The sequence below is a fragment of the Natator depressus genome, chromosome 1 (assembly GCF_965152275.1).
Source record: "Natator depressus isolate rNatDep1 chromosome 1, rNatDep2.hap1, whole genome shotgun sequence".
Classification (NCBI taxonomy): domain Eukaryota; kingdom Metazoa; phylum Chordata; order Testudines; family Cheloniidae; genus Natator; species Natator depressus.
In genome coordinates this window covers 294250312-294276364 of record NC_134234.1, presented here as the reverse complement: position 1 = coordinate 294276364, position 26053 = coordinate 294250312, and the positions used below count along the sequence as shown (strand labels likewise).

The following is a 26053-nucleotide window of genomic DNA, read 5'->3' as shown; positions in this document are numbered from 1 at the left end:
CAATTCACAACGCTGAATTAGTTTTGATTAAAACAAGTTTATTTAACTACAACGAGATAGAGTTTAAGTGAGTACAAGTATAGGGCATTAAAGTCAGAAATGTTTACAAAAGAAATAAAGATAAAACATTTCCTAGTACTAAAACTTAACAAACTAGACTTGGTTCAAAATGAAGTCCCTTACCACAGATTTCCAGTAACATTGCTGACCAAATTCTCAGGTCATGATCTGCTCCCAAAATCAAAAGGCTGTTTCTGTTGTCCTCTTATATGAAAGAGAGGGAGATGGATAGGGAGAGATACCTTGGGGTGTTTTTGCCCCTCACTTTTATAGTCTAGCCCTCCTTTGAACTTCATTTTCCTTACCCCTAGATAAAGTTTATTCCCACTCTTCGCAGGGAGACAAGGAGTCTGGTGGTAAAAGAGGGTTCATGCTGTTGTTTGCTAAACTGCAGATTTGTTTGTTCCTGCCCTTCTCCCTTGCAAAAAAAATGGCCACTTGATAGGTGATTAGCTGTCATCAAAGTTGATGGGCAGAGACGTCAGCTTGTCCTTTGTCTTTGAGAAACTGGTTTACCCAGACCTGTCTGGTAAACACATTTCAGACCTAATTTCAGCTTATGTTTATAGCTTTACATCTAATGTTGCTACATGCATTTCATAATGATATTACTGACCAGTGAGTTATTAGTTTTCAAATGATATCTCACAAGGCATATTTTGTACAAATATTATTACAGTAGTGTGCAGGGTGTGACTACAGGTTGCATTTGGTCTCAGTGAGACACTGGCAGATAGAGCATCTGCTCCAGGAATCCAGCTGGCCATGGCAAAATGCCACAGGCCAGGCCAGAGGGAATGTGCAGGAGAGTGTGCTTTGGTGCTTCTTTTCAAAGCTGTAGCAATGTGCTCCACAGATAACTCTTGCTGGTGAACATGGCAAACATGCTACCTGATTGGAGCCTAGGAGTGCCCCGTAGCTGGTAACCAAGTTGCCTTTGGACTGCAGTGCCTGGGCTGACATAATAGTTGGGCCTTGTGCCAAAAGATTCTACCCAGCTGCTTGTACTCCCTGTCATCTATCCTGCAAAGCTGGCAAGATCTATCTTGAGAACTGTGCGAGTTTTATTTCCCTCTGTGCTACCTTAGATTGATTTTTTTTTTAAATCGGCCTCATGCTTAACTGCAGTCCATAAATGGAGAATTTTAATAATGTGCCAACAGCAGCAGTTTGGAGTATCTTACCGAGTTAAAGGTCACTGTGCCCATAAGTTATCCTATCATTTGATCAGTGAACTCTTTTCCAACGACTTTAAGTCTCATTATTCACTGCTTATAAAGTCACTTGAGATATAAAAAGTCTTTTTATAGTAATGAAAGAACTCCCACAATTAGCCAGAAGGCAACCATCCATCTTTTTAAACTGCTCAGTTTGGAGGAGACTAGGAGTTTCAGGCGTACATAAGGGAATGAATTGTTATGACAGTGATAAGTGTAATGTTCGTATGGTGATGCCAGTCTTTTCTATATAACTCCTGGAGGTTTGGGTTGTTTTTTTTTTCTTTTTCTTTTAAAGGAGAGAATTTTTAAGAGTGGGGTTTGATTGCACAAAAAGATACAAGTAATGATATAAGTCATTTTTAGAATTATGAAATCCGCCTATTTCATTGTTCTTCATGAACTGTAGATTAAAATATGTCACTAATTTGATCTCATAAAAGTTTAATAGCAGCTACCAATTTAGGTGTCTGTTCTCTAAGAAAACTCTTACATATCCTGGAACAGAAATTGAAGAGCAATTTTATGGCTGAGCAGAGAAGCGATGAAGTTTATCAAGGAATGGTGTATTGGACGGGGATGGAGTGATTTAAGGGCCAAAATGATTTGTTCTGAACACAAATTCTGTCCTTTGAATATGTTCCTTTTCTTATCGTGGAAGGGCTGTGGTATATGGCAGATCTCATGAAAGCTTTATACAGTATTCTGTGTACAAGCAGAAAAAAGTAATTTATTAAAATTTGCAATAATTAACCTAATAAACAGTAGTCTAATTATACCAAGGGGTAACTTCATGTATTTCATGCATGCCACAGCTAGTTTAATCCATATTGCCCTCAGGCAGAATCATAATATCATCAAAAAACCTGTTTGTCAATATCAAAAGCAATTTACACAGTAAATACGCTCCAGCCTGGTCACATCGCCATCTGGGAAAGCCTAGTATTTGGATTTCTGTCGGGAAGTGTTGAACACAGACTTTACAAGTGTTCAGATTATCTTGCTGTCCAGATTGTATGGGGACAGCATGATGGTATACCCACAGTGTTTGACAAGGCCATATTCAGTGGAAGCGGAAGACTATACATTTAATGTGGAGGAAGTAGGAAAATCTGTCTGATGAACCAAGAATGAAGGAAGAGTGGAAACCAAAAAAGACGGAGACACATGGAATCATGAGGTGATGGAGAAACTAGGAGTACAGACATCAGAGACTGATGGGGTAACCATGGTGGGGAGGGGAGGAGAGAGGAGAGAAAGGACAGGTGAAAAGGAGGTGAAGCAACAGAAGACAAAGGAGGGAAGAGAAAAGAGAAGACAGAGCAAGGGGGATGGGTGTGAAAAATGAAGCGAGCGGGCAGAATGAGAACACAAATCAAGGTGTGGGCTGGCTGCAGCTTCTCTCAGCTATCATTGACCGAGAACAGCGAACCAAGCCACTGGGAGCTGCAGGTGGCTGTGCCTGCTGATGGTCAGTGTAAACAAACTGTCTTGTGGCCCACCAGCGGATTACCCTGACAGGCCGCCAGTTGCTCAGCACTGGTTTATACAAGGCTGCTTTGAAAAACAATTTGAGCAGGCACAGATTTCCCCTTGTTTGGATGCTACAAAACATGATTAAAATATTGTTTTGCTGAAACCTTTTCAAGACTAAGTTACTAGTAACGAAACTGTGTTGCTGTGGCCAAGGAGATTCAAATATAAGCGACTAGATGACTCAGGATATTGGTACTGGAATACAGCACCTTTCACCACAAGGCTATTGTTACTTCCAATCCAGCCCAATTCAGTAAGTTGTTACTGGCTGTCTGATCTATGTGAAATGAATTAATGTTCTCATTCCATTTGCTAGCAGGCAGTGTACATGTTCAGCAGCAGACTCAGCAGAGAGGCCACAGATGTAATGAGTAGGGACACTAAACAGCTCTTTCACTCCTAGAGAAGGTCTTGTCTTGTTCATGTTCGCCTATTAGTGATGAGGCAACGTGGGTAAGCTTGTTCAGCAGTCATTTACCTAGGTACATTTATGGCCTTCATCAACATAGTGTCTGATCGCCCCTTAAGTAGCAATAACAGTTGCAAAAATAAATCCTCTGCCTGCCCTTCTTGAAGGAGTAGACACACAAATGAGTAATCTAAAAGATTTTCAGGTGAGTGTATTTAAGTAGGTCTGATTGATTGTGTGTGGGGATGTAAAAAGCTAGTAAGGGAAAGCTAATTTGAAATACGGTGTTTGCATTTGCTTCTAAGTACTGTGAGGCCCATTCTTGTCTCTTGTGAGAATGAGTTCTGTAACCTTGGTCCTGTTGTCTTGAAAGTTCTGACTCTGGTGTTCTTGAAGCCGAGCCTATTTTCATGGTCTCTCAGTCAAACGCACCCAGTCTGTTTCCCTTTCACCACGTGTACATTTAACCCTCTGTTTTCAAACAGGACAAGGCATAGCACAGGTACACAGCAGGAGGATATTTACACACAGCTTCTGTCTCCCAGTTCACCCTCTGAGCTCTCCATGACTTCCTGAACCTCCCAAATAAGTACCCACCCAATTACTGAGCCAATTGTCTCATTAGTTCAGCAATTACCACCCAGGTGTCAGTTCTTTCCCCTCCCCCAACAGAAACTGGTTAATTGCTTCCAGTTAAGCCTGCAGCCTTCTATGTGCTGCAGCAATGTCAGTGATCTGAGTGCTACAGCTAACACTGTCACACCTTCCTATTATCTAGACAAAGTGGGTGTGGACCAACTTTCATGGGTGAAAAGAAAAGGAGTACTTGTGGCACCTTAGAGACTAACAAATTTATTTGAGCATGAGCTTTCGTGAGCTACAGCTCTCACAAAAGCTTATGCTCAAATAAATTTGCTAGTCTCTAAGGTGCCACAAGTACTCCTTTTCTTTTTGCGAATACAGACTAACACGGCTGCTACTCTGAAACCTTTCATGGGTGAGAGACAGAGACAAGCTTTCCAGCTACACAGAATTCTTCTTCATGTCTGGGAAAGGTACTCAGCGGTCACAGCTGAATACAAGGTCTAAAAGATTGTTTAGCGTAAGTAGTTAGCACATATTCTAAGGGATCATTCAAGGTGAAGTGGCCTGTTAACACCCCTGTAGTCTTTGGATAAAAAGCAGGAGTTAGGGGGTTATAGATTGTTGTAATAAGCCATAAATCCAGTGTCTGATTTTTTGAATTTAAGCTCCCAGGTTCATCTTTTGAAAGTGTTCAGATTTCCTTTGAGGATGAGGACTGATAGGTCAGACATATCAGTGAGTGCTTTGTGAAAAGTGTTCACCCACAGGTAATATGGTGGTTTTGTCTTTTATAATTTTCCTGTGTGTGTTCATTCAAGAATATATTGATAGTTTGTTTTTGGAGTGTTCACTGCACTGGATGAGGTAGATCACATATTGTGATAGGGACATGTAGGACCCATGGATCCTGAAAAGCTGTTTTGAGGGGGTGTTGAACAACCCACTTATTAGTTGACATTTTCATAATTCTAATGGAATGTGGCTGTGAAGGGGTCAAAGTCACAGAGGGACAGGTGATCTCTCCAGTAATTCAGACTAATCACTTGGACTTTGAATAATGGAATAGAGACATTGAATTGGAATCTGTATTTAATGGTGACCCAGGATTCTATGAGAGTAGAGTTCCAGGGTTGCACGTTCATGGTGATCTCTCTTGCTTAATAGACAGACTGCTGTGTTCTTCAGTTGGTGGATTTTTTTCAGAGCATGTGGCTTCATTCCTCGATATGAGTTACAGTAATCAAGCTGGGAGGTCACAATTGCACAAGGTTGCTGTGGCCAGATCTGTGTCCGATAGGATGGAGCACAGTCTTCTGGCCAGCTGCAAGTGGAACAGAGTGTTTTTCAGGGCTTTAATCTAGGTTCAAAGGGGGCAGGTGACCAAAGCCCACAGGTAAGTCAAGAACATGGAGACCTGAGAGAAGGTTCAGAATTTGGGGGGAGCATTGTTATAGCAGGGGTAAGGGAGAGACAAGACAGAACTGGGTGGGGAAATCAAATCACTATCTTAGATGTCTGTATACTAATGCGAGAAGTATGGGGAATAAGCAGGAAGAACTCGAAATGCTAGTAAGTAAACACAATTATAACATAGTTGGCATCACAGAGACCTGGTGGGATAATACACACAACTGGAGTATTGGTATAGAAGGGTACAACTTGTTCAGGAAGGACAGACATGGAAAAAGGGAGGAGGTGTTGCCTTATATATTAAAAATGTATACACTTGGAGATTGAGATGGAAATAGGAGACAAACTTGCTGAAAGTCTCTGGGTAAGGATAAAAGGGATAAAAAACAAGGGTGATTCATGGTAGGGGGTTACTACAGACCACCTAACCAGGAAGAAGAGGTGGATGAGGCTTTTTTTAAACAACTAACAAATCATCCAAAGCACAGGACTTGGTGGTGATGGGGGACTTCAATTACTCAGACATCTGTTAGGAAAATAACACAGCAGGGCACAGATTATCCAACAAGTTATTGGAATGTATTGGAGACATTTTTTTTATTTCAGAAGGTGGAGAAAGCTACTAGGGGAAAGGCTATTCTAGATTTTATTTTGACAAATAGGGAGGAACTGGTTGATAATTTGAAAGTGGAAGTCAGCTTGGGTGAAAGTGATCATGAAGTGGTAGAGTTCATGATTCTAAGGAATGGTAGGAGGTAGAACAGCAAAATAAAGACAATGGATTTCAAGAAGGCAGACTTTAGCAAACTCCCTGAGTTTGCAGGTAAGAGCCCATGGGAAGCAAGTTTAAGAGGAAAAACAATTGAAGACAGTTGGCAGTTTTTCAAAGCGACATTATTAAGGGCACAAGAGCAAACTATCCCACTGCATAGGAAAGATGGGAAGTATGGCAAGAGACCACACTGGCTTAACCAAGAGATCTTCAATCATCTAAAAATCAAAAAAGAGTCCTACAAAAAATGGAAACTAGGTCAAATTACAAAGAATGAATATAAACAAATAACTCAAGTGTGTAGGGACAAAATTAGAAAGGCCAAGGCACAAAATGAGCTCGAGACATAAAGGGTAACAAGAAAACATTCTACAAACACATTAAAAGCAAGAGGAAGACCAAGGACAGGATAGACCTGTTACTCAATGAGAGTAGAAAAAATAATAACAGAAAATGTAGAAATGGCAGAGGTGCTTAATGACTTCTTTGTTTCGTTTTTCACCAAGAAGGTTGGTGATGATTGGATGTCTAACATAGTGAATACAAGTGAAAATTAGGTAGGATCAGAAGAGGCTAAAATAGGGAACGAACAAGTTAAAAATTACTTAGACAAATTAGATGTCTTTAAGTCACCAGGGCCTGATAAAATGCATCCTAGAATACTCAAGGAGCTGACTGAGGAGATATCTTAGCCATTAGCGATTATCTCTGAAAAATCATGGAAGATAGGAGAGATTCCAAAAGATTGGAAAAGGGAAAATATTGTGCCAATCTATAAAAAAGGAAATAAGAACAACCCGAGGAATTACCAGTCAGTTTAACTTCTGTACCCGGAAAGATAATGGAGCAAATAATTAAGCAATCAATTTGCAAACATCTAGAAGATAATAAGGTGATAAGTAACAGTCAGCATGGATTTGTCAAAAACAAATCCTGTCAAACCAAACTGATAGCTTTCTTTGACAGGGTAACAAGTCTTGTGGATGGGGGGAAGCAGTAAACATGGTATATCTTGACTTTAGTAAAGCTTTTGATACTGTGTCACATGATCTTCTCATAAACAAACTAGGGAAATGCAACCTAGTGGAGCTTGTGGCAGTGTACCCCATAAGGCTTTATGGAAATATGCTTATGAATGTATATATGAAATAACTGGAATATGTTTTATGCTACATATGCCATGTAACATATCTCTGTAAAGGTTATGATCTACTGAATAAATTCCTCCTATTTGTATGCATGTATCATTTTTGTACTTGAAGTTATGAATATTGGCTGTATACTTGCTTGATTTCTAAGTAGCCTTAGTAGAGCATTTGGTCAGCTTCTTGAGAAGGGAATGTGCAAATTAAGTGCCCAATCAAGAAACACTTAAAGGACAATGAATCTTGTAGGGCTCCAGTCAACATAAGAAGTCTACCTGAGGACATTCTAGGTAGCATGTAAGCAATGGCTGCTGCTTGTAAAAACTGAGCCATGCATGGACATGTGACTTGCCCATGTGACTCCAAAACTCCATCTTGGAGCTGGGCTTTGCATAGGAGAGAGGAGGGGGTCTCCACCCATAGGAGAGAGTCTATTTAAGCCCTTGGGAGACCCCTCTATTTTGGTCTTCAGCTGGCTAAAGAGAGAGCCTCTCCACCCCTAAGGATACCGGAAAGAAACTGGAACAAAGGACAGTAATTACAGGGGATGTGAGTGATTGCTGGACCCACACTAGAAGCAGACTAGTCTGTAAAAGGAAGCTTACTGGAATTTCTCTAAGGGTGTGGTTTTTATCTGTATTCAGTTTTCTTAGACATAGACTTGCGTGTTCTATTTTATTTCACATGGTAATTCACTTTGTTCTGTGTGTCACTACTTGGAACCACTTGAATCCTACTTTCTGTATTTAATAAAATCACTTTTTACTTATTAATTAACCCAGAGTATGTATTAATACCTGTGGGGTGGGGGAAGAGCTGTGCATATCTCTCTACCAGTGTTATAGAGGGTGAACAATTTATGAGTTTATGGATTTGTTTGGGGTTTGGACCCCACTGGGAGTTGGGCATCTGAGTGTCAAGGCCAGGAACACTTCTTAAGTTGCTTTCAGTTAGTCTGCAGCTTTGGGGCACGTGGTTCAGACCCTGGGTCTGTGCTGGAGCAGACTGGCGTGTCTGGCTCAACAAGACAGGGTGCTGGAGTCCCAAACTGGCAGCAAAAGCAGGGACAGAAGTACTCTTGGCACATCAGTTGGCAGACCCAAGGGGGTTTCCCATCACAGAGCTACTACAAGGTGGGTGCAAAACTGATTTGAAAACCATTCCCAGAGAGTAGTTATCAGTGGTTCACAGTCATGCTGGAAAGACGTAATGAGTGGAGTCCCACAGGGATCAGTTCTGGGTCCAGTTCTGTTCAATATCTTCATCACTGATTTAGATAATGGCATAGAGAGTACACTTATAAAGTTTGAGGACGATACCAAGCTGGGAGGGGTTGCAAGTGCTTTGGAGGATAGGATTAAAATTAAAAATGATCTGGACAATCTGCAGAAATGGTCTGAAGTAAATAGGATGAAAGTCAATTAGGATAAATGCAAAGTACTTCATTTAGGAAGGAACAATGGGAAATGACTGCCTAGGAAGGAGTACTGTAGAACAGGATCTGGGGCTCAGAGTGGACCACAAGCTAACTATGAGTCAACAGTGGAACGCTGATGCAAAAAAAGCGAATGTCCTTCTGGGATTTTTTAGCAGGAGTGTTGTAAGCAAGACACAAGAATTAATTCTTCCTCTCTACTCTGCACTGATTAGACCTCAGCTGGAGTATTGTGTCCAGTTCTGGGCACCACATTGCAGGAAGGATGTGGACAAATGGGAGAAAGTCCAGAGAAGAGTGACAAAAATTTTTAAAGGTCTAGAAAACATGACCTATGAGGGAAGATTGAAAAAATTGGGTTTGTTTAGTTTGCAAAAGAGAAGACCGGGGGGGGGGGGGGATGATAACAGTTTTCAAGTACATAAAAGGTTGTTACAAGGAGGAGGGAGAAAAAATGTTTTTCTTAACCTCTGAGGATAGGACGAGAATCAATGGGCTTAAATTGCAGCAAAGGAGGTTTAGGTTGGACATTAGGAAAAACTTCCTAACTGTCATGGTGGTTAAGCACTGAAATAAATTGCCTAGGGAGGTTGTGGAATCTCCATCATTAGAGATTTTTAAGAGCAAGTTAGACAAACACCTGTCAGGAATGATCTAGATAATACTTAGTCCTGCCACAAGTGCAAGGCACTGGACTAGATGACCTCTCAAGGTTCCTTCAGTCCTATGATTCTATATCTGTGGCCATAGCCGCTGACTTCCCCTGTTTTCCGTGGGTGCGAGACACCCACTCTGCTCCCTGCCCCCACTCCACCCCTTCCATGAGGCCCCACCCCTGCCTTGCCTCTTCCCACCCCTTCCCCGCCCCCATTCCAACCCCTTCTGCAAATCCCTGCCACGACTCCGCCTCCTCCCCTGAGCGTGCCACGGCACCTCCCCTACCCCCGAGCATGCAAACAGCTGATTTGCTGCAACCGGGTGGGAAATACTGGGAGGTAGGCAGAGGAATGGGGACGCAGCACACTCGGGGAGAGAAGGAGGTGGGGCATAGGGGCAGGAAGAGGGGGGGAAGGGAGCTTGGCTGCCGGTGGCTGCAGAGCACCCACTAATTTTTCTCCAGCCCCGGAGCACCCATGGAGTCGGCACCTATGTCTGTGGCTATTTGGGTATCCAAAAGCACTGAAGACTCAAAAAGGCTGTACTCAGCAAATAGTTGCCCTCAGCAGAGGGGGATGTGAGAGAGAAGGCAAGTATTTCTAAACACTTGCCTTTTCCTGCATGGATGACTTTTGTCTTGCTTGGGTTCAGCTTCAGGAAGATGCTTTTTGAGATTTGGGAGATTGAGGAATTGGTGCTAATTACACATGCCATGGAAAAGCTAGTTTGCTGGGCATTGTCTGCATATTTCTGGTGTTTCAGCATGCTGTCCAACCCAGTGGCTCCAAACAGATACTAAATAGGATAGGAAACTGGGCTGATGCTTATGGAATACCACAAGTGAGTGTTCCGAAAATGGAGGAACAGTTCCCATCACAACCAGGTTGGGTTCAGTCTGAGAGAAAGGACCTGAGCTATCACAAGGCTGAAGAAAAAGAATGTCCAACCAGGCTTGGCAGAAGGAACTGGGTATGTTGAGTTTGGAAAAGAGGAGATTAAGAAGGGATATGACTGGAAAGGCTGCCATAAAAAAGAAGGAAAAAAGTTATTCTCTTTTGCCACAGAGGGCAGAACAAGAGGCAAAGGGTTCAAACTACAGCACAGAGGCAGCAACCCTGCACGGAGTCAGCCAGTGTGAGAAGTGGCTCTGTACCGCAGCCCCGCCCTGCTCCCCGCCCAGGCCTGACTGCCAGGAAGAAGGACCAAGCGAGCCGGAAACGACCTGGGGGAGAGGCACAGCAGGAGGACAGAGCCTCCCTCCCCCGCTGGCAGGTCAATCAGAGGAAGTTTTGCAGGAGCAGCGCCACAGTCTCAGAAATTTGGGAGGAATCATATCCCCCATCATGCATTGCCTCTGAAACTGTGTGCAAAATAACAAACAATATGTGTTTTAATAAGGCTAAATGTAAATGTATAACATCCGTGAATAAAGAATGTAGGCCATAGCTACAGACTGGGTGATTCCAGTCTGGGAAGCAGTGACTCTGAAAAAGATTTGGGATCATGATGGATAATGAACTGAACATGAGCTTCCAATGTGATGCTGTGGCCAAAAGACTTAAAGAGATCCTAGGATGCATATACAGGGGAATCTCAAGTAGGAGTAGTGAGGTTATTTCACGTCTGTATTTGGCCCTGGTATGACCACTGCTGGAATACTGTGCCCACTTCTTGTGCCCACAATTCAAAAAGAATGTGGATAAATTGGAGCAGGTTCAGAGAAGAGCCATGAGAATGATTAAAGGATTAGAAAACATGCCTTGCAGTGACAGACTCAAAGAGCTCAATCTCTTTATCTTAACAAAGAGAAGGTTAAGGGGTGAATTAATTATAGTCTGTAAGTACATACATGGGGAACAAATAGTTAATAATGAGCTCTTCAGTCGAGCAGAGAAAGGTATAATATGAACCAGTGACTGGAAGTTGAAAGCTAGACAAATTCAGACTGGAAATAAGGTACAAATTTTTGACATTGAGGGTAATTAACCATTGGAACAATTTACCAAGAGTCATGGTGGATTCTCCATCACTGACAACTTTTAAATTAAGATTGGACGCTTTTCTAAAAGATCTGCTTTAGAAATTATTTTGTGGACGTTCTATAGCCTGTGTTACATAGGAGGTCAGACTAGATAATCACAATGGTCCCTTTTGCTCTTGGAATCTATGCTTCTGTGAAAGGAATTTCCATGCACCCTTGCAGCTCCTAATCGGTAGGGCAGGACCAGGAGTGTTTGATAATCAGTGCCACCAAATGCTGCCAAGACATCCAATGGGAAAGTTTACCATCAACAAATGATCTCTGTTTTGTGTCCTGGCATGTAACCTGGCTGAGAAGGATCCAAGATACTGGTAGCTGGCAGGTGGGACTGGAGGCTTTATTTCCTAGCTTGCAGGGTAGCTTGCCCAAAAAGGGAGGTTTGGTACTGGGCTGTACTTGGGAAGATCACCATTGTCAAGTGCTGATTTCTTTTGCTGGACTATTGCCTGCTTTGGGAGTGAGAGTTAGGATCTACTCTTCAAAGGAGGTGTGCAAATGCTGTGTTACTAGAGATCCCTGATGTTCTCTGCTGTATTTTATTGGACAGGAAAGGTGGTGAGCAGAGTCCCATGTGGTGGCCCTGATTGCTTCTAATATTTCCATTGCTACTTCTTGTGCAAAAGGCAGGGCCCCTCTTTTGGAAGGAGGGGATTATGTGTGTTTAGGTCCAGAGCATTCCGGCAAGAAACTTTAATTTTAGTGAGGTCGGATCAGAGTTTTAGTGCTGTTGATTTCAGAGTCATTGTGTGTGTGGATGCTGAAATCTCCCAACGCAGTGAGATTTGTGAACTTCATCATGATGTCAGACAGCATCTCTGTTAGCTCCTCTGGGAAGCCTTTGTGTCTGGAGGGCTGTAGATTAACAGGATGCTCAAGTTAATCTTGTCTTTGGCCTCACCAATTAAGTGGATGCTTTCCAAGGATTTTGTTTCTGTGGAGTCTGTCTTGCATTTTAGCTTGCCTGTGCCAAACATGTTTTGAGGATAGTGGGCTGCACAGTCCCCAGAGCTGTTACTATGACACCTTTCATGAGTGCTAAATTCACGAAATTGTATTTTTGTTTTGTTTTAAAAAATATAATGAGAAATAAAGATGAGACTCTCAGGAAGGAGACAGATATTAACATATATAACCTCCCAGTAATGATCCATGGTCACTGCTAACTGAAATCAGTAACAGCAGAAAAATGGTTTACGGCAAGGGCAGTTCATCTCTATATCACAAACATTTGTACTCTGAGAATAGTGGGTGTTCCTGGATTTATATTTTTTAGAATAAGTATTGTAAAGGTAATCTACACCCATTTTCCCTATATTGTTTAGATGCAATCTGTCCTTCATTTACTTTCCCCCAACCACCACTGCTTGGAAATAAATCGGTGTAACAGTCAGTGTCTGGCTTTAGAAATGGCAGTCAGCCAGCGTCGATTGGTTTTTCAAGCATTTGCTTATGCATCAAAGACAAAAACTGTTTGTTTATTTTCTGATATTGATTAATTTTTGCATGTGGCTGGATTTAGAGAGATAATCAAAAGGGGATGGCAACATCCAAGCAATGGCAACCAGTCACTCTAGGGAAGTTGTTGACAAGTGGCCCAGGCTTTGCAGTTTTTTTCAAAGGGAGATAGTGTTCATTAAACAGAAGCTTCATCAAACAGGACAGTGGTTTACATGTGGATAGATATATTCTTTACTTAACATTCACAAGTTGCTTATAGATTAATTAGCCCATCTGTTGCAACAAATGTATTCCTGTGTCTTTTCAGTTGATTGTAAAAGTGACTGATTTCCCTATCTACTTAAAATAGTACCTTTGCTTCCATTGAAAGTAACCTTTTAGAATCAAATAATTTATTTAATCATCCAGCTAAGAATCCGTAAATGGCTTGTGGTAAATAAGCGCTCAACTATCTACAGCTCCCAAAGTGATTATATCAGAGTGCTGGGACGGGGGATAATGCAGGAGATAAAAAAGATCTTAAAGAAGCTAAGTGAATAGACCTCCAAAATGGGTATGTAGTATTGGTTTTAGTTTTTAAAATACATTCTCTCTTCCCAACACATAATGATGGTAACTGCTCAGGACGGCTGCCAGCATAGAGCAATTAAGCTACAGCTCTTCTGCAGGGCAAGGCAGAATTTATAAAATGAATGACCTTTACGCAGAGTAACTAACTGTATTGATGAACTTCAAGTGATGATTAAAATAAGTGTTCTGTATCCTCAGTGCTTACATCTTATAAGGAAACTACATAAAGGATAGTGGATTTTTAAAGGTCATGGATTTCTTCACTTCAAGGAGAAAATAAACATTTTTATGAAAGTACAGGTCAGCCACATTGTTGCCAATAAAAATAAGCTGTGAATTTCATAGTTAAATGATTTTGAAATATCATTGGTGCTTGGCATAGAATTTGTATGGAAATGACATTATTGTAAATGTATGTAAAGTATATTTGCTTGGAATAATCATAGAATCATAGAAGATTAGGGTTGGAAGAGACCTCAGGAGGTCATCTAGTCAAATCCCCTGCTCAGAGCAGGACAAACCCCAGCTAAATCATCCCAGCGAGGGCTTTGTCATGCCAGGCCTTAAAAACCTCTAAGGATGGAGATTCCACCACCTCCCTAGGTAACCCATTCCAGTGCTTCACCACCCTCCTAGTGCAATAGTGTTTCCTAATATCCAACCTAGACCTCCCCCACTGCAACTTGAGACCATTGCTTCTTGTTCTGTCATCTGCCACCACTGACAACAGCCTAGCTGCTATCAAATCCCCCCTCACTCGTCTCTTCTGCAGACTAAATAAGCCCAGTTCCCTCAGCCTCTCCTCGTAAGTCGTGTGCCCCAGCTCCCTAATCATTTTTGTTGCCCTCCGCTGGACTCTCCAATTTGTCCACATCCCTTCTGTAGTGGAGGGACCAAAACTGGACACAGTACTCCAGGTGTGGCCTCATCAGTGCCGAATAGAGGGGAATAATCACTTCCCTCGATCTGCTGGCAATGCTCCTACTAATACAGCCCAATATGCCATTGGCCTTCTTGGCAACAAGAGCATACTGCTGACTCATATCCAGCTTCTCATCCACTGTAATCCCCAGGTCCTTTTCTGCAGAGCTGCTGCTTAGCCAGTCGGCCCCCAGCCTGTGGTGGTGCGTGGGATTCTTCCTTCCTAAGTTCAAGACTCTCTTGTACATGTTGAACCTCATCAGATTTCTTTTGGTCCAATCCTCCAATTTGTCTAAGTCACTCTAGACCCTATCCCTACCCTCCAGCATATCTACCTCTCCCCCCAGCGTAGTGTCATCTGTGAATTTGCTGAGGGTGAAATTCATCCCATCATCCAGATCATTAATAAAGATGTTGAACAAAACCGGCCCAGGTCCGACCCCTGGGGCACTCCGCTTGATACCAGCTGCCAACTAGACATCGAGTCGTCAATAAGTATTGATTTTTGTGGATAAACGGGGAAGTTGGTTGGTTGGTTTCCCAAGGAATTCTAATAAGATTTTATATTTTACTTCTTGAAATGTTATCCATGCTTCTCCCCCCAACCCCACACCACCCTCCCGCTGGCAAAGATCTGTGGTAAAATGGCCACGTTTTAGAAGTCAGCCTAACCTTTGCCAAGAAGTACCACATAATGACAATTTTAGTATACTTCTTGTACTAACAATAGGAACAATTCTGATAGATCAGATCCAACTACATGGTATTTGTTGCCAAACATTGACTTTTAAGGGTGATCACTAAATTTGTTGTCCTGAGACTTTTTATAAACATTAAAACTGTTTAGTACAGGAGGGTCAGGAGAGAGGAAACTACTTTTTGAAGGGAGCCTACAGACTGCAGAGGTAAAAGTTGTTCAAGGGGCTTACATTACATTCTACAGTGAAAATTGTGGAGTTCCCACTTCTCTAATGGGAACAGCACCTGAAGGGAGCATATTTCTATGGCTTTGAAAGAAGGAAGGAACTGGAGAGGTAGAACTGAATGATGGCTAAAAGATTCAGATTTAAAGTGCTATTTAAAGCCGCCTTTGTTAGATATATCTGATACTGGACATTTTAGTTTTTGTAACTTACTTGGAGGAGAGATGGGGGGAACTTTCTCCTTCTTACAATTTAATCTATTTTACACTTTTATCTATTCCTCCTCTCCACCACCCCATATGGCACTCACAGAATTCCATTGTATATAATTATGCCCAATGATACAATTTGGCCAAATGGCAATTTTAAGGATAGAGCCAACTTTTAAGCATTTCTTGCATAAATTGTAAGGGAAACTCCTGTTACACAGCAATGTAGGCCACGTGTCTAGAGCAGAATACACTTCTTTTCTGGTCACTCTTTGTATCATTTGATACCAACCTATCCCACATTAGTACTGAGGAATTTCTGTGGAACTGAGGATGGTAATATCTGGTCTCTTAGATTTAAATACATATATCTAGGAATGTGTACTGTGCTCATCTACAGCTAGCTCAGATGCTACACAGTGATGGAGCAATATGCTCTTGCGATTGCGGAGTGGCTGCTACATCATACCATGGATCCCTCACGCATCCATGTGAGGGTAGGCAGGATTCAAACCACAACTTTCTTCTTGAGGTTCTCCCGCAGGAAGGATATCTTTACATTGCACATGGACTCCATATGATCCCCACCAACACCACACCAGAGAGAACATGCCTCTGGATGTTCTGAACTGCTGTATGTGTTCATGTAATTAAAAACTGTATCATAATACATGTATGCAAAGGGGCAGAGTTAAGATTACACAAATTCCCTTAAATCTGGCATTTTCCAACTTTGCAAATGTTTTGCTTTTCAACCTAATGTTCTTTTATCAAGGGGGGTTTGGGTTGGTTGATCAGTTAATTGGTCTGGAAATGTCAAGATATTTGAAAAAAAGAAAAATGGAGAAACAAAGCAATTCCATCTTCAGGAAATATCTGCTAGACATCAGTAGAACACTGGTTTTTAGGGATTCCTGTGTTCTCTTCTGGGTCTGGGAAGGTCGTGGGGGCCAATGGAATAGTCAGAAAACTTAGTTATTTGTTGCTATTTGTTTTCTTAATCTGCTTTGTATTTTCATAGTGTTCATTCATCTACAGATCTCAAAGCACTTTTTAAAGGTGGCATGTTGAAATACTACATTTTACAGATACGAAAGCCAAGCACTTAGGTTTGGTATTATGTTTCAGAAAGGTAGTGTAGGTCAGTGCTCTTTCCCTTCCTAGGCTATAAACTATTTTATTGTGGAAAATTGCCTGGGCTATGATTCTTTGTAGTTGTTAGGAAATTATGCAGGACACAGGGAGCATGCTCTCTGTAGCATGGCAAGAGTTCAGACTTTCAGACATAATGAGTAAGGGCATAAAATTTTGTGCATGTGTAAATGGTGATTTCCTGATAACTCAGATAAATCTGGATGGGTTTTCATGGGAACAGAAAAGATGGTTCTTTGACCTCAGGACTGTCCCGCTGTCAGCTGTCAGCTGCCTATGGGTAAGCTCCTGTGGTGCTGGCAGAGTTTTTACATGGACAAAGTTTTCTGTTTTTCATCGCACTGATTTTGTAAAACTTTCCAGAAAAAAAAATAACCTGAGGCAGAAACCAAGCATGGAAAAATTCAACCCAAATAGTTCATTTGTCAGAGGTCATAGCAATTAAAAGCAGGTGGTTATAATGGAAAATTTTAGGCAACCTTAAAATAATAGGTTTTTCCTATAATGTTAAGGCTTGTCTACACTTAAAATGCTGCAGCTGCGCCATTGTAGCATTTCAGTGAAGACTCTACCTGTGTCAGAGGGAGGGGTTCTGATATGGGCGTAGAGCCTCCACCTCCCCGAGAGGCAGTCGCTAAGTTGATGGGAGAAGACTTCGAGAGAAGTCTCTAGTTGACTAAAACCTCTGTGTAGACGGTGCTAGGTCAGTTTAACTGCGTTGCGCAGGGGATGTGGATTTTTCACACCCCTGAGTAACATAATTATACCGACCTTATTTCGTAGTGTAGACCAGGCCTCATGTCAAAATATATGCAATGTGTTTGTATGTTTTGTTCCTTGGACCAAATTCAGATGTGATGTAAGGATGGTACAAATAGTGTGAGGTGATAAGTCATATATTCTGTAGGGATAGAAGTGAAGATTTCTATTGGAAGGGTGTAAAATAAAGCCGGCACGTGGGATTAAACCCTTTGTGGGTTGCATTTCTTACCACAAAAAATCACCCCCTCTACCCCTTCACAAGATAAATTATATCATCTCACACCTGCACTGGCTTATGGCAGTTTCATTATTTGTAATTTACAATAACATTCACATCACCTCTGAATCTCACCAAAGTACTGTTTTCAGTACAGTGATAGCACATGTTCTTGGTCAAGAACTCTGCTATTGACAGCCATTGGCCAATTAGCACGTTAGTTCAGTGATGTGCTCGTACTTTGAAAATACAGACACACAAACATGTAGGAATTTAACACACCACCCATACTTGCAGTTATCCGTGTTATACTCCAAACACTACACAAGAGGAGCACTGGTATAGGAATACTGATGTACTATACTGTACTATGCTGGCAAAGCGCCCTAGTGTGGGTGCAGCTACAGCGGCAAAGCTTCACTTTGTTCCAGTATAGTAAAAACATAAAGAAATTGTTGGTATATAGATATACCAGCAGAGGTATACTATCAAACCCTTCCAATGGAGACACAGCTTATTTCATTTGTGAAACTGATATAAGCTATCCTAACAAAAGGACTTATTGCCAGTAGAGCTGAATTTACACTGGGACTTTTTCTGGCATAGCTGGCAGCTGGGGGTGTGATTTTTTTCATACTCCTAATCAACTTAGAAAAACTTTCAAGTGTAGACCAATCTAATACTAATCCTCAGCCCCACAGCCTGTCAAACAATTGTCCTTGGCCTGGTTTACATCTAAAACTTAGGTCAACCTAGCTACATCGCTCAGGGTTGCAAAAAATTCTATGCCATGTGCAAAGTAGTTAGGTTGACCATACCCCTTACTATAGAAGCAGATAGGTCAACAGACCTAGCTACCACCTCTCAGAGAGGTGGATTACCAACCTCAATGGAAAAATCCTTACCATTGTTGTAAGAAGCATCTACACTACAGAACTACCGCGACACAGCTGCAGCACTTAAAACTTCTTTTTTCTTATCTTCTTTAGTTCTTTAGTTTGGATTTGACTTGGATTTCCATACATGTAAAGGGACAATTACTGCAGCTGACTGTGTCATCGGATCTTCCTATCTGCAATCTAATTGACAATATAATGGCAATGACATATAAGTGACAAAACATTTACAATCTGCCTTGTTTCCTTTCAGATATCTCAGACACCCTTATTAATGGATTTTTTAACAACAGTACTTCTCAGAAACCTTTTGTTACATTCAGATGTTACAGAAGGTGTTGAAATACCAAACAAAATAAAACCCCACTTTTTCATATATATTTTACAAACCAGACAAATAATTTATGAGATGGAATTGTAAATGTCCTTAGAGTTTTAAAAATGTATTACTTAATTTTTGCTTCTTTCAGAATCCACCTGCACTGTGTTGTAAGAGTTTTATCAGTTTGTTTTCTAGCAAAAGCCAAAGAAGTTATTTTCCCACCCAACCCTTATCTCCTCTCTTGCATGAACACGATAGAAGATTGCAATAGATAGCAGCATATGATTTAATATACTGTACAAATCACTTATGATACATGTTTTATACTCCTGTTTCTATAAGCCCTTTCAGTTCTGAGTCCTAATTTGTGTAATGTTCTGTTTTCCTTTAGGTCAATGGGAAGGACCTCTCCAAGGCCACTCACGAAGAGGCAGTGGAAGCTTTTCGGAATGCCAAGGAACCAATTGTAGTTCAGGTTTTACGGAGAGCACCCATTAATAAAACACATGGTAGCTCACAGGATGTTCAGCTTGTGGATGCTAGCACTCAGACCGACATCACCTTTGAGCACATTATGGCTCTGGCCAAGCTTAGGCCATCTACACCTCCAGTACCAGATATCTGTCCCTTTCTGCTTTCAGACAGGTATGGTTTACCTTTCTCTATCACTTTTCCAGCCAACCTCATATACCATCTATATAATAAGATTCCAGGATTGTCACTCTCTGTGTGTGTGTCACTCTGAAGACAAGAATGTCTGTACAGTCAGTGTGAAGCAATGGTAACAGCTACAGGCATGATTGAAAGCTCTCTTGTTTTAGAATATCACCAAGTTCAATCATCAGTGGGATTTGCGGTCTGTCACCATCCAGTTTTTAAGTTCTCACCCATATTCAGCTCTTTTTACACACATGACTTTATGAATTACATCTGTGTAACTTATAATATTAAGTATTCATTTTCAAGAAAGTAAGTGTTAACAGATGACTTAAGTGTAGTGTTTTCTGTCTAGAAAACATCTCGGGAATACTGTCATCTCATTACTGTATAGCTGTCACTGCTAGCCACAGTCCCACACTTGTTTCACTGCATCACCTCCTGAACTTCATTCATGGATTAGAGCTGCAGTAAGGAATCCTGGCTCTGATCACTTCATCGTCATACTATTTCTTCATCAAAAGCTTATGCCAACAGTGGGCCCCGGACAGGTAGATAGCTACTATAGCCAAAGCTGCCAAAAGGCTTGTTAAGACCCAGAGAGAGCTGGCTTGTTGGCATTGTGTACATTTCTCCCTTACACAAAAGGAGAATCAAGGAAACTAATTAAATTAAGGTGCAGTTATCTAAAGCAAAACGTGACTGAATATATAAAGAGATTAAACATAAAATCCCGCCTCTTGAATGACAAACAGTGTGTAATGAGTTATTGATTGATTAATATTTCCTCTGAAATTGTACAGAATTTAAATGTCAGTGTAGCGTATTTATGCAAAAATAGTGATCCATCCTTTTGGACCTCAGCTCATGAGTTATCCCACCTGTCTGTCAACGCTTCCCCTCCAGTTCATCCACTAGCTACAGGCAAAACCACAATCATACTAGAGATTTCCCATTGAACTCCCAATGTTCCGTGGATCTTTGCACAGGAGTGGTGTTGCAAAATGTATACCACATTTCACCTTGTCACAAATACAGAGTCACAACGTTCTGGACAGGTTGGGTGGATCGTCAGCAGATCCTACTAGGGTAACTTGTGATCAGGGTTCAGGTAATAGCAGTCTTTGTATCTGAGGCAACACATACGTTCATTTTATTTCAGGAATACCTCATTCTTTTTGTCCAAAACCTATCCAAGGTTCCTATGTGCTGACATTTTCAAGAATATAATTTCTCAAACACACCTTGCCAGCCTTTTGTGTCCATGTTCAAGAAGGCTGTAGAGTGCAAGTTACTCCTATAAGGTCTGGAATAATTTGTGATCATTGTGAAATCGGCTTCATTTAAGAGATTTAATGTGGTAGAAATGTGATTAGTACAATGTTGTGCTAAGAAAGGCCCCTTCATGTTGCTCCAGTATCTGAAGTGTATGTTTGGATGCATGTAGAGATGGCATGCGTATCTGGAGTTAAGCACATTTAAGAGTATGGAAAAATCCCAAAGCTTATCAGCTAAGCAGTTTGGCTCAAAACAGACCCTGCTTCATTCACTCTTCAAAATAACCATGTGTGGATCTGACAGTAGAATTTTGCCTTTAGTGCCATACTTGGCAAAATGAAATTAACTGGTCTCTGTGCGTTTGAAAAGAGAAAAGCCCCAGCTCTTGCCTGGTTGTATTCCTTTCAGACTGTCAGATCACTCAGAATAGCATTCCAAAGATGAGAAAACTACAGAGAAGTTTTTTTATCGTTTTTTATTTGAAAAACTATTGTCTCATCTATTCCTGTTGTACTGCTTTGTCCCACCTAGCTGCCATTCTCTTCACCCAGTGGAGCATGAATTTTATGAAGGTAATGAGTATCTTTCCAGCCTTCCTGCTGATGCAGATAGAACAGAGGACTTTGAGTATGAGGTAAGGTCATTGGCATGCTGCAGCATTTCTTTTTACAACTACAGGTACTGTATTTATAGAGCTGATATCAAAGTCCTGTGAGAAGAACAAAAGCAGGAATGCTCTTTTTTTTAAAAAAATTAATTACTGGAGCAAATTCTCTCCCTCAGTCAGACTTGTACAGTGTCATGGACTGTTGCATGGGTATAAATGGAAGCAGATTTTTGCCACGTATGTGTCAGTTTAGAAGGGCTTATTGTATACATGCCATAGTTGTGTGACGGAAACTGCTCTGCTTTTTGCAGTTTTGACACTTTGAAGAAAGTCTTTCAGAAATTAAAAAACTAACTAGAAGTGTCATTACTTTTTCTTCTCATTTTCAGAACTAATTGGCAATTTTTCTACCACCTTAAGGATCGAGAGCAAGTATACACAGTGCATGGTGTTTTTTATTATTAGACCATGTTTAGCCTTTGCTCAGCTATACACTGTACAGTATTTTAAATAACAAGTATATAAATTATTAAGTATCTTTCATGAAAGTAGGGAAAATATTCTTTCTTCCTAATATTTGCTCTCTCTTAATAGTACATAAAGAAACCTTTTAAAGGTTTCTGATAATGGCTTGACATTTGGAAATAAAATGGATTGGGAAAGCTTTGGTAAATAGGCACATTGTTCACTTTTATCTTCTTTTTTATGTTCTTTTCTGCTTACAACCTGGGGAAACTGAAGTTCTTTCCCTAGGAACATGGAAAATCAAATAAATCTACTTGGTGAAGCTAACACAGAACAAACAAACTTGTATTTGAACTCTTCAAAAAATCATTGTTAGGGATTAGTGAAATCATTATTTCTTCCCAATTGGACTTTGGTATGATATCTAATAGCGGAAAAGTCTTGGGGCTTATGTTCTATTTCGATTCCACATGGCTAATATAATTTTAGCTTCTTTACTGAGTGTGTGTGTTTATTTGTAGCAGAACTGGCTTATGTCTGTCAGAGAGACTATTTATCTGATAAATTTGTTAGTCTCTAAGATGTCACAAGTACTCCTTTTCTTTTATCTGATAATATTTTTTTTAAATGGCAAAATAGACAGCCAGAAAGAGAATAAATTTTAAAAATCTTAACTAGTTAAAATGGGAAAAACAACTTTTTTATTATCAGAATATTAGTGAAACATTAAAAATGCAGACAGATTTTACATTTATATAGAGTCTAGTACAGTGGAATCATGTCCTTTTTATGACCATTATTAATCCCTAATAATAGCCAGCATAAGTATTATGACAGTGGTAAATGCTCAGGCAGGTTCTCAGTAGCCTGTAATCTCTACTAATCACATCATCATAGTCATTAATTTACTGTCAGCTGTGATTCAATTGCCCAAGGCAAACCCATTGAATGACTGAAATAAAGAATGTTTCACATGAAATTTAAATAGGAAAGGAGCTGTCTGGCTTCCATTGAGGAGAATAATTTGTTCGGGAAACAAGAGAGGAGGGAATGACTACATCTTGCATCCTGTAACAAAAAAGACTCCAAACACAATTTCTGTAACTCAGGAAAGAACAAAAGCCAGCCCCTGTGTTTAAGTTTCTATGTTAAATTCCAGTTCTGGTGATGTGACATACAAGGACCCATTGGCAATGGTGAGCGTAAGAGGTACATGCATCTCCAGAAACATATGCACTCCTTTTTGGATGTACAGTCTCGCACCTATGTGTGCAGAAAAGTATTTGCACACGCAAATCTGTTAATTTTAAGTGCAAGAGAATCCTGCATTTTAGAGGTTAGAAAATGTAGGAATAAAGTGAGAATTGCTAAATCTCAAACTGAATTAGCTCTTGCCATAGAAATTAAAATAAATAATTTTTTTTTAGCTATATAAATAGAAAGAAAGTAAGGAAGGATGAGGTTGGACCACTGTGAGGTGTGGATGGGAAGATTAAAGATAAAAATAGTCTAGATATGGTCCCAAAACTAAATGAATACTTTGATTTGATTTTCAAAAGTATAATATAGAACATGACTATGAAGGTGTAATGGTTGATGGAAATAAGTGTATAGAAATGAAAATTATCACACCTGAGCTGGAGTGAAAACTTAAAGAGATTAATGCACTCAAATCAGGAGGACCAAATAATTTCCACAATACTGAAAGAACTGGCACATGAGATTGCTAGTCCAGTAGCAATGATTTTTAATAAATCTAGCTGTCTATTTGGAGGGGTAATACCATATAGCTGGCGCATAATTAATACCATACCTATATTTGAGAAGGCAGGGTGGGGAAAGTGATCTGGGCAATTACAGACCTGCTAATCTGACCTCAGTAGTAAGCAAGGCTTTAAAACAAACTATGGATGAAAGAATAATTGAATTCATGAACGTAAATGGGGGATATAATGCAACATGAGTTTACCAAAGGTAGATCACACCAGAATAACCTGATTTCCTTCTTTGAGAAAATAACTAATGTTTTAGATACGGGAAATGCAGTAGATCTAATGTACTTGGACTTCAGTAAAGCGTTTGACATAGTACAACGTAGGATTTTTTTAGTTAAATGAGGGAAGATGGGAATTAGCACAAGATTTGTAAGATAGATAAGGAACTAGTTAAATGGGACAAAGTGATGGGTTGTGCTTAAGGGTGGCCTATCAGACTAGCGGGTGTTTACTAGTGAAGTTCCTCAGGGACTGGTCTTGGGACCAGTCTTATTCAATATTCTTATTAATAACCTTGGCACGAAAGTAGGAGTGTGCTAATGAAATTTGTTGAGGATACAATGTTGGGAAATATTGTCAATACTGAAGAAGATCAGAATATTTTACAAGAAGATCTGGATGACCTTGAAGACTGGAGTAGAAGAAATGAGTTGAAATTCAGTAGTACAAAAGTGCAAGGCCATGCACTTAAGATCTAATAATAACAGTTTCTGCTACAAGTTGGAAGCCTCATATTAGAATTGAGATCAGGGTGTGTAGTCAAGGATGATTATGGACCACCAGTATGATGTGGCTGTGAAAAAGGCAAATGTGATCCTAGGATGTATCAGGTGAGGCATTTTCAGTAGTGATAGAGATGCATTAATGCTATTGTACAAGGCATTGATAAGATCTCATTTGGAATACTGCATACAATTCTGTTCACCCATGTTCAAGAAGGATGAATTCAAACTGGAAGAGGTGCAGGGAAGAGCTACTAGGATAATCAGGGGAATAAAGTGACTTTTTTATGAAAGAAGACTGATAGGTCTTGGCTTGTTCAGTCTAGCAAAAAGAAGGCTGTGAGGGCAAGTTAAGGGGTAAATACCAGGGAGGGTGAAGAGTTAGGTAATCTAAAGAACAATATTGGAACAAGAACAAATGGGCATAAACTGGCCGTGAACAAATTCAGGCTGGAAATTAGAAGAAGGATTCTAACCATAAGAGGGGTAAGGCTTTGGAACAGCCTCCCAATAGGAGTTGTGGGGGCAACCCACATTATTAGTTTTAAGAGAGAGCTGGGCAAGTTTAGGAGTGTGATCGTCTGATGGGGTTGCTTGTGAGGGTAGGGCTCAGCAGCTCTGGGCTTACTTCTGGTTTATGATTTATATTCCTAAAAGCTCTCACTTTAGGGCTTCAGCCAGTCATCTGCAGGGGTCAGGAACAGACTCCTCCCTCTCCCAGTGTATTCTGTGGAGTCTTTTGGTCTCCTTCCTCTTAAGTATCAGGGATGGTCATGGCTGAAGATGGGACACTGGACAGAATAGGCCAGGGCTCTGAGGTGGCACAGTGCATTCTCTCTCTCGTGCTTGTTGGTTCTTGCTCACATGCTCAGGGTCAGGAAGGAATTTCCCCCCAAGTCAGACTGGCAATGACCTTGGGGTTTTTTGCATTTCTGTGAGGAGTGTTGGTGCAGGTCAGTTGTCAGGAGTATGTGGATATATCTCACTTAACTAGTTTCCTGCCATTGTAGGCACCTTGAGCACTGATGCATCTCGATCCCTCCTACTCTCGCACTGTGGCACGTAATAGTCTAATCTCCTGTGGGCTGTAATACTTTGGCCTCATTTCGGTTGTTGGGGTTAGTGTGTGAGAGTTGGGTTGTGTTGGCTGCATGTGACATACAGCAGGTCAGACTACATAATATGGTGGTCCCTTCTGGTGTGAAACTCAGTTACTTTATTTTTATGCACCAATGGTTCAGTCCAAACCCACTGAAGTCAATACAAGTCTTCCCATTGATATCAGTGGCTTTGGATTAAGCCTTAATGCCTCTTTGCAAGCACAGCTATACATGTGGTCCAAACTGAGAAGAGGTAGGAGAATTAAAGACAACTGACAATCTGTGTGACGTCCTGACCACATTGAAATCAATGGCAAAACTCTCAGACTCTCAGCAGCAAAAGGATCTCACCTTGTAGCCTCAATATGTCTTACTGTCTCTAAACATTTCAGCAGGCCTACTTAATATCCGGTATTCAAGGGTACCACCCCCCCCACAGTAAGTATGCCATCACTGATGAGAGAAATATGAGTGTCAGCCTTAAAGCTGAATAGTCTTTTTATTTGTTGGGTATTGTCACAAGCTTAACATGACTTTAATTTTTGAGTTAATTTCCTTTGGTGGTACTTTTTCATACCAACACCATATAATATATTCCTTCTCTTTCAAAGGCTACTGAGTAAGGGCCTGACTCTGCACAGACCTATGTTTCCGAAGTTTACACACGGGTGCATTCTCATTATAGTCAGTGAGACTACTGATGTGAGTAAAGTTACTCACATGCTTAAGTATTCGCAGGTTTCAGCCCTAAA

General features: G+C 40.7%; 1 protein-coding gene across 4 annotated transcripts in view; it reads left to right on the top strand.

Annotated features, from left to right (window-relative positions):
• PDZRN4 (PDZ domain containing ring finger 4) overlaps window positions 1-26053 on the top strand; it is a 390282-nt gene that overhangs the window by 311285 nt on the left and 52944 nt on the right. For all 4 annotated transcript variants that reach the window (XM_074942197.1, XM_074942199.1, XM_074942200.1 and 1 more), the window contains 2 exons: window positions 19089-19342; window positions 21164-21266. In XM_074942197.1, the coding sequence (XP_074798298.1) occupies window positions 19089-19342; window positions 21164-21266 (357 nt within the window). The remainder of the gene's footprint in view (window positions 1-19088; window positions 19343-21163; window positions 21267-26053) is intronic.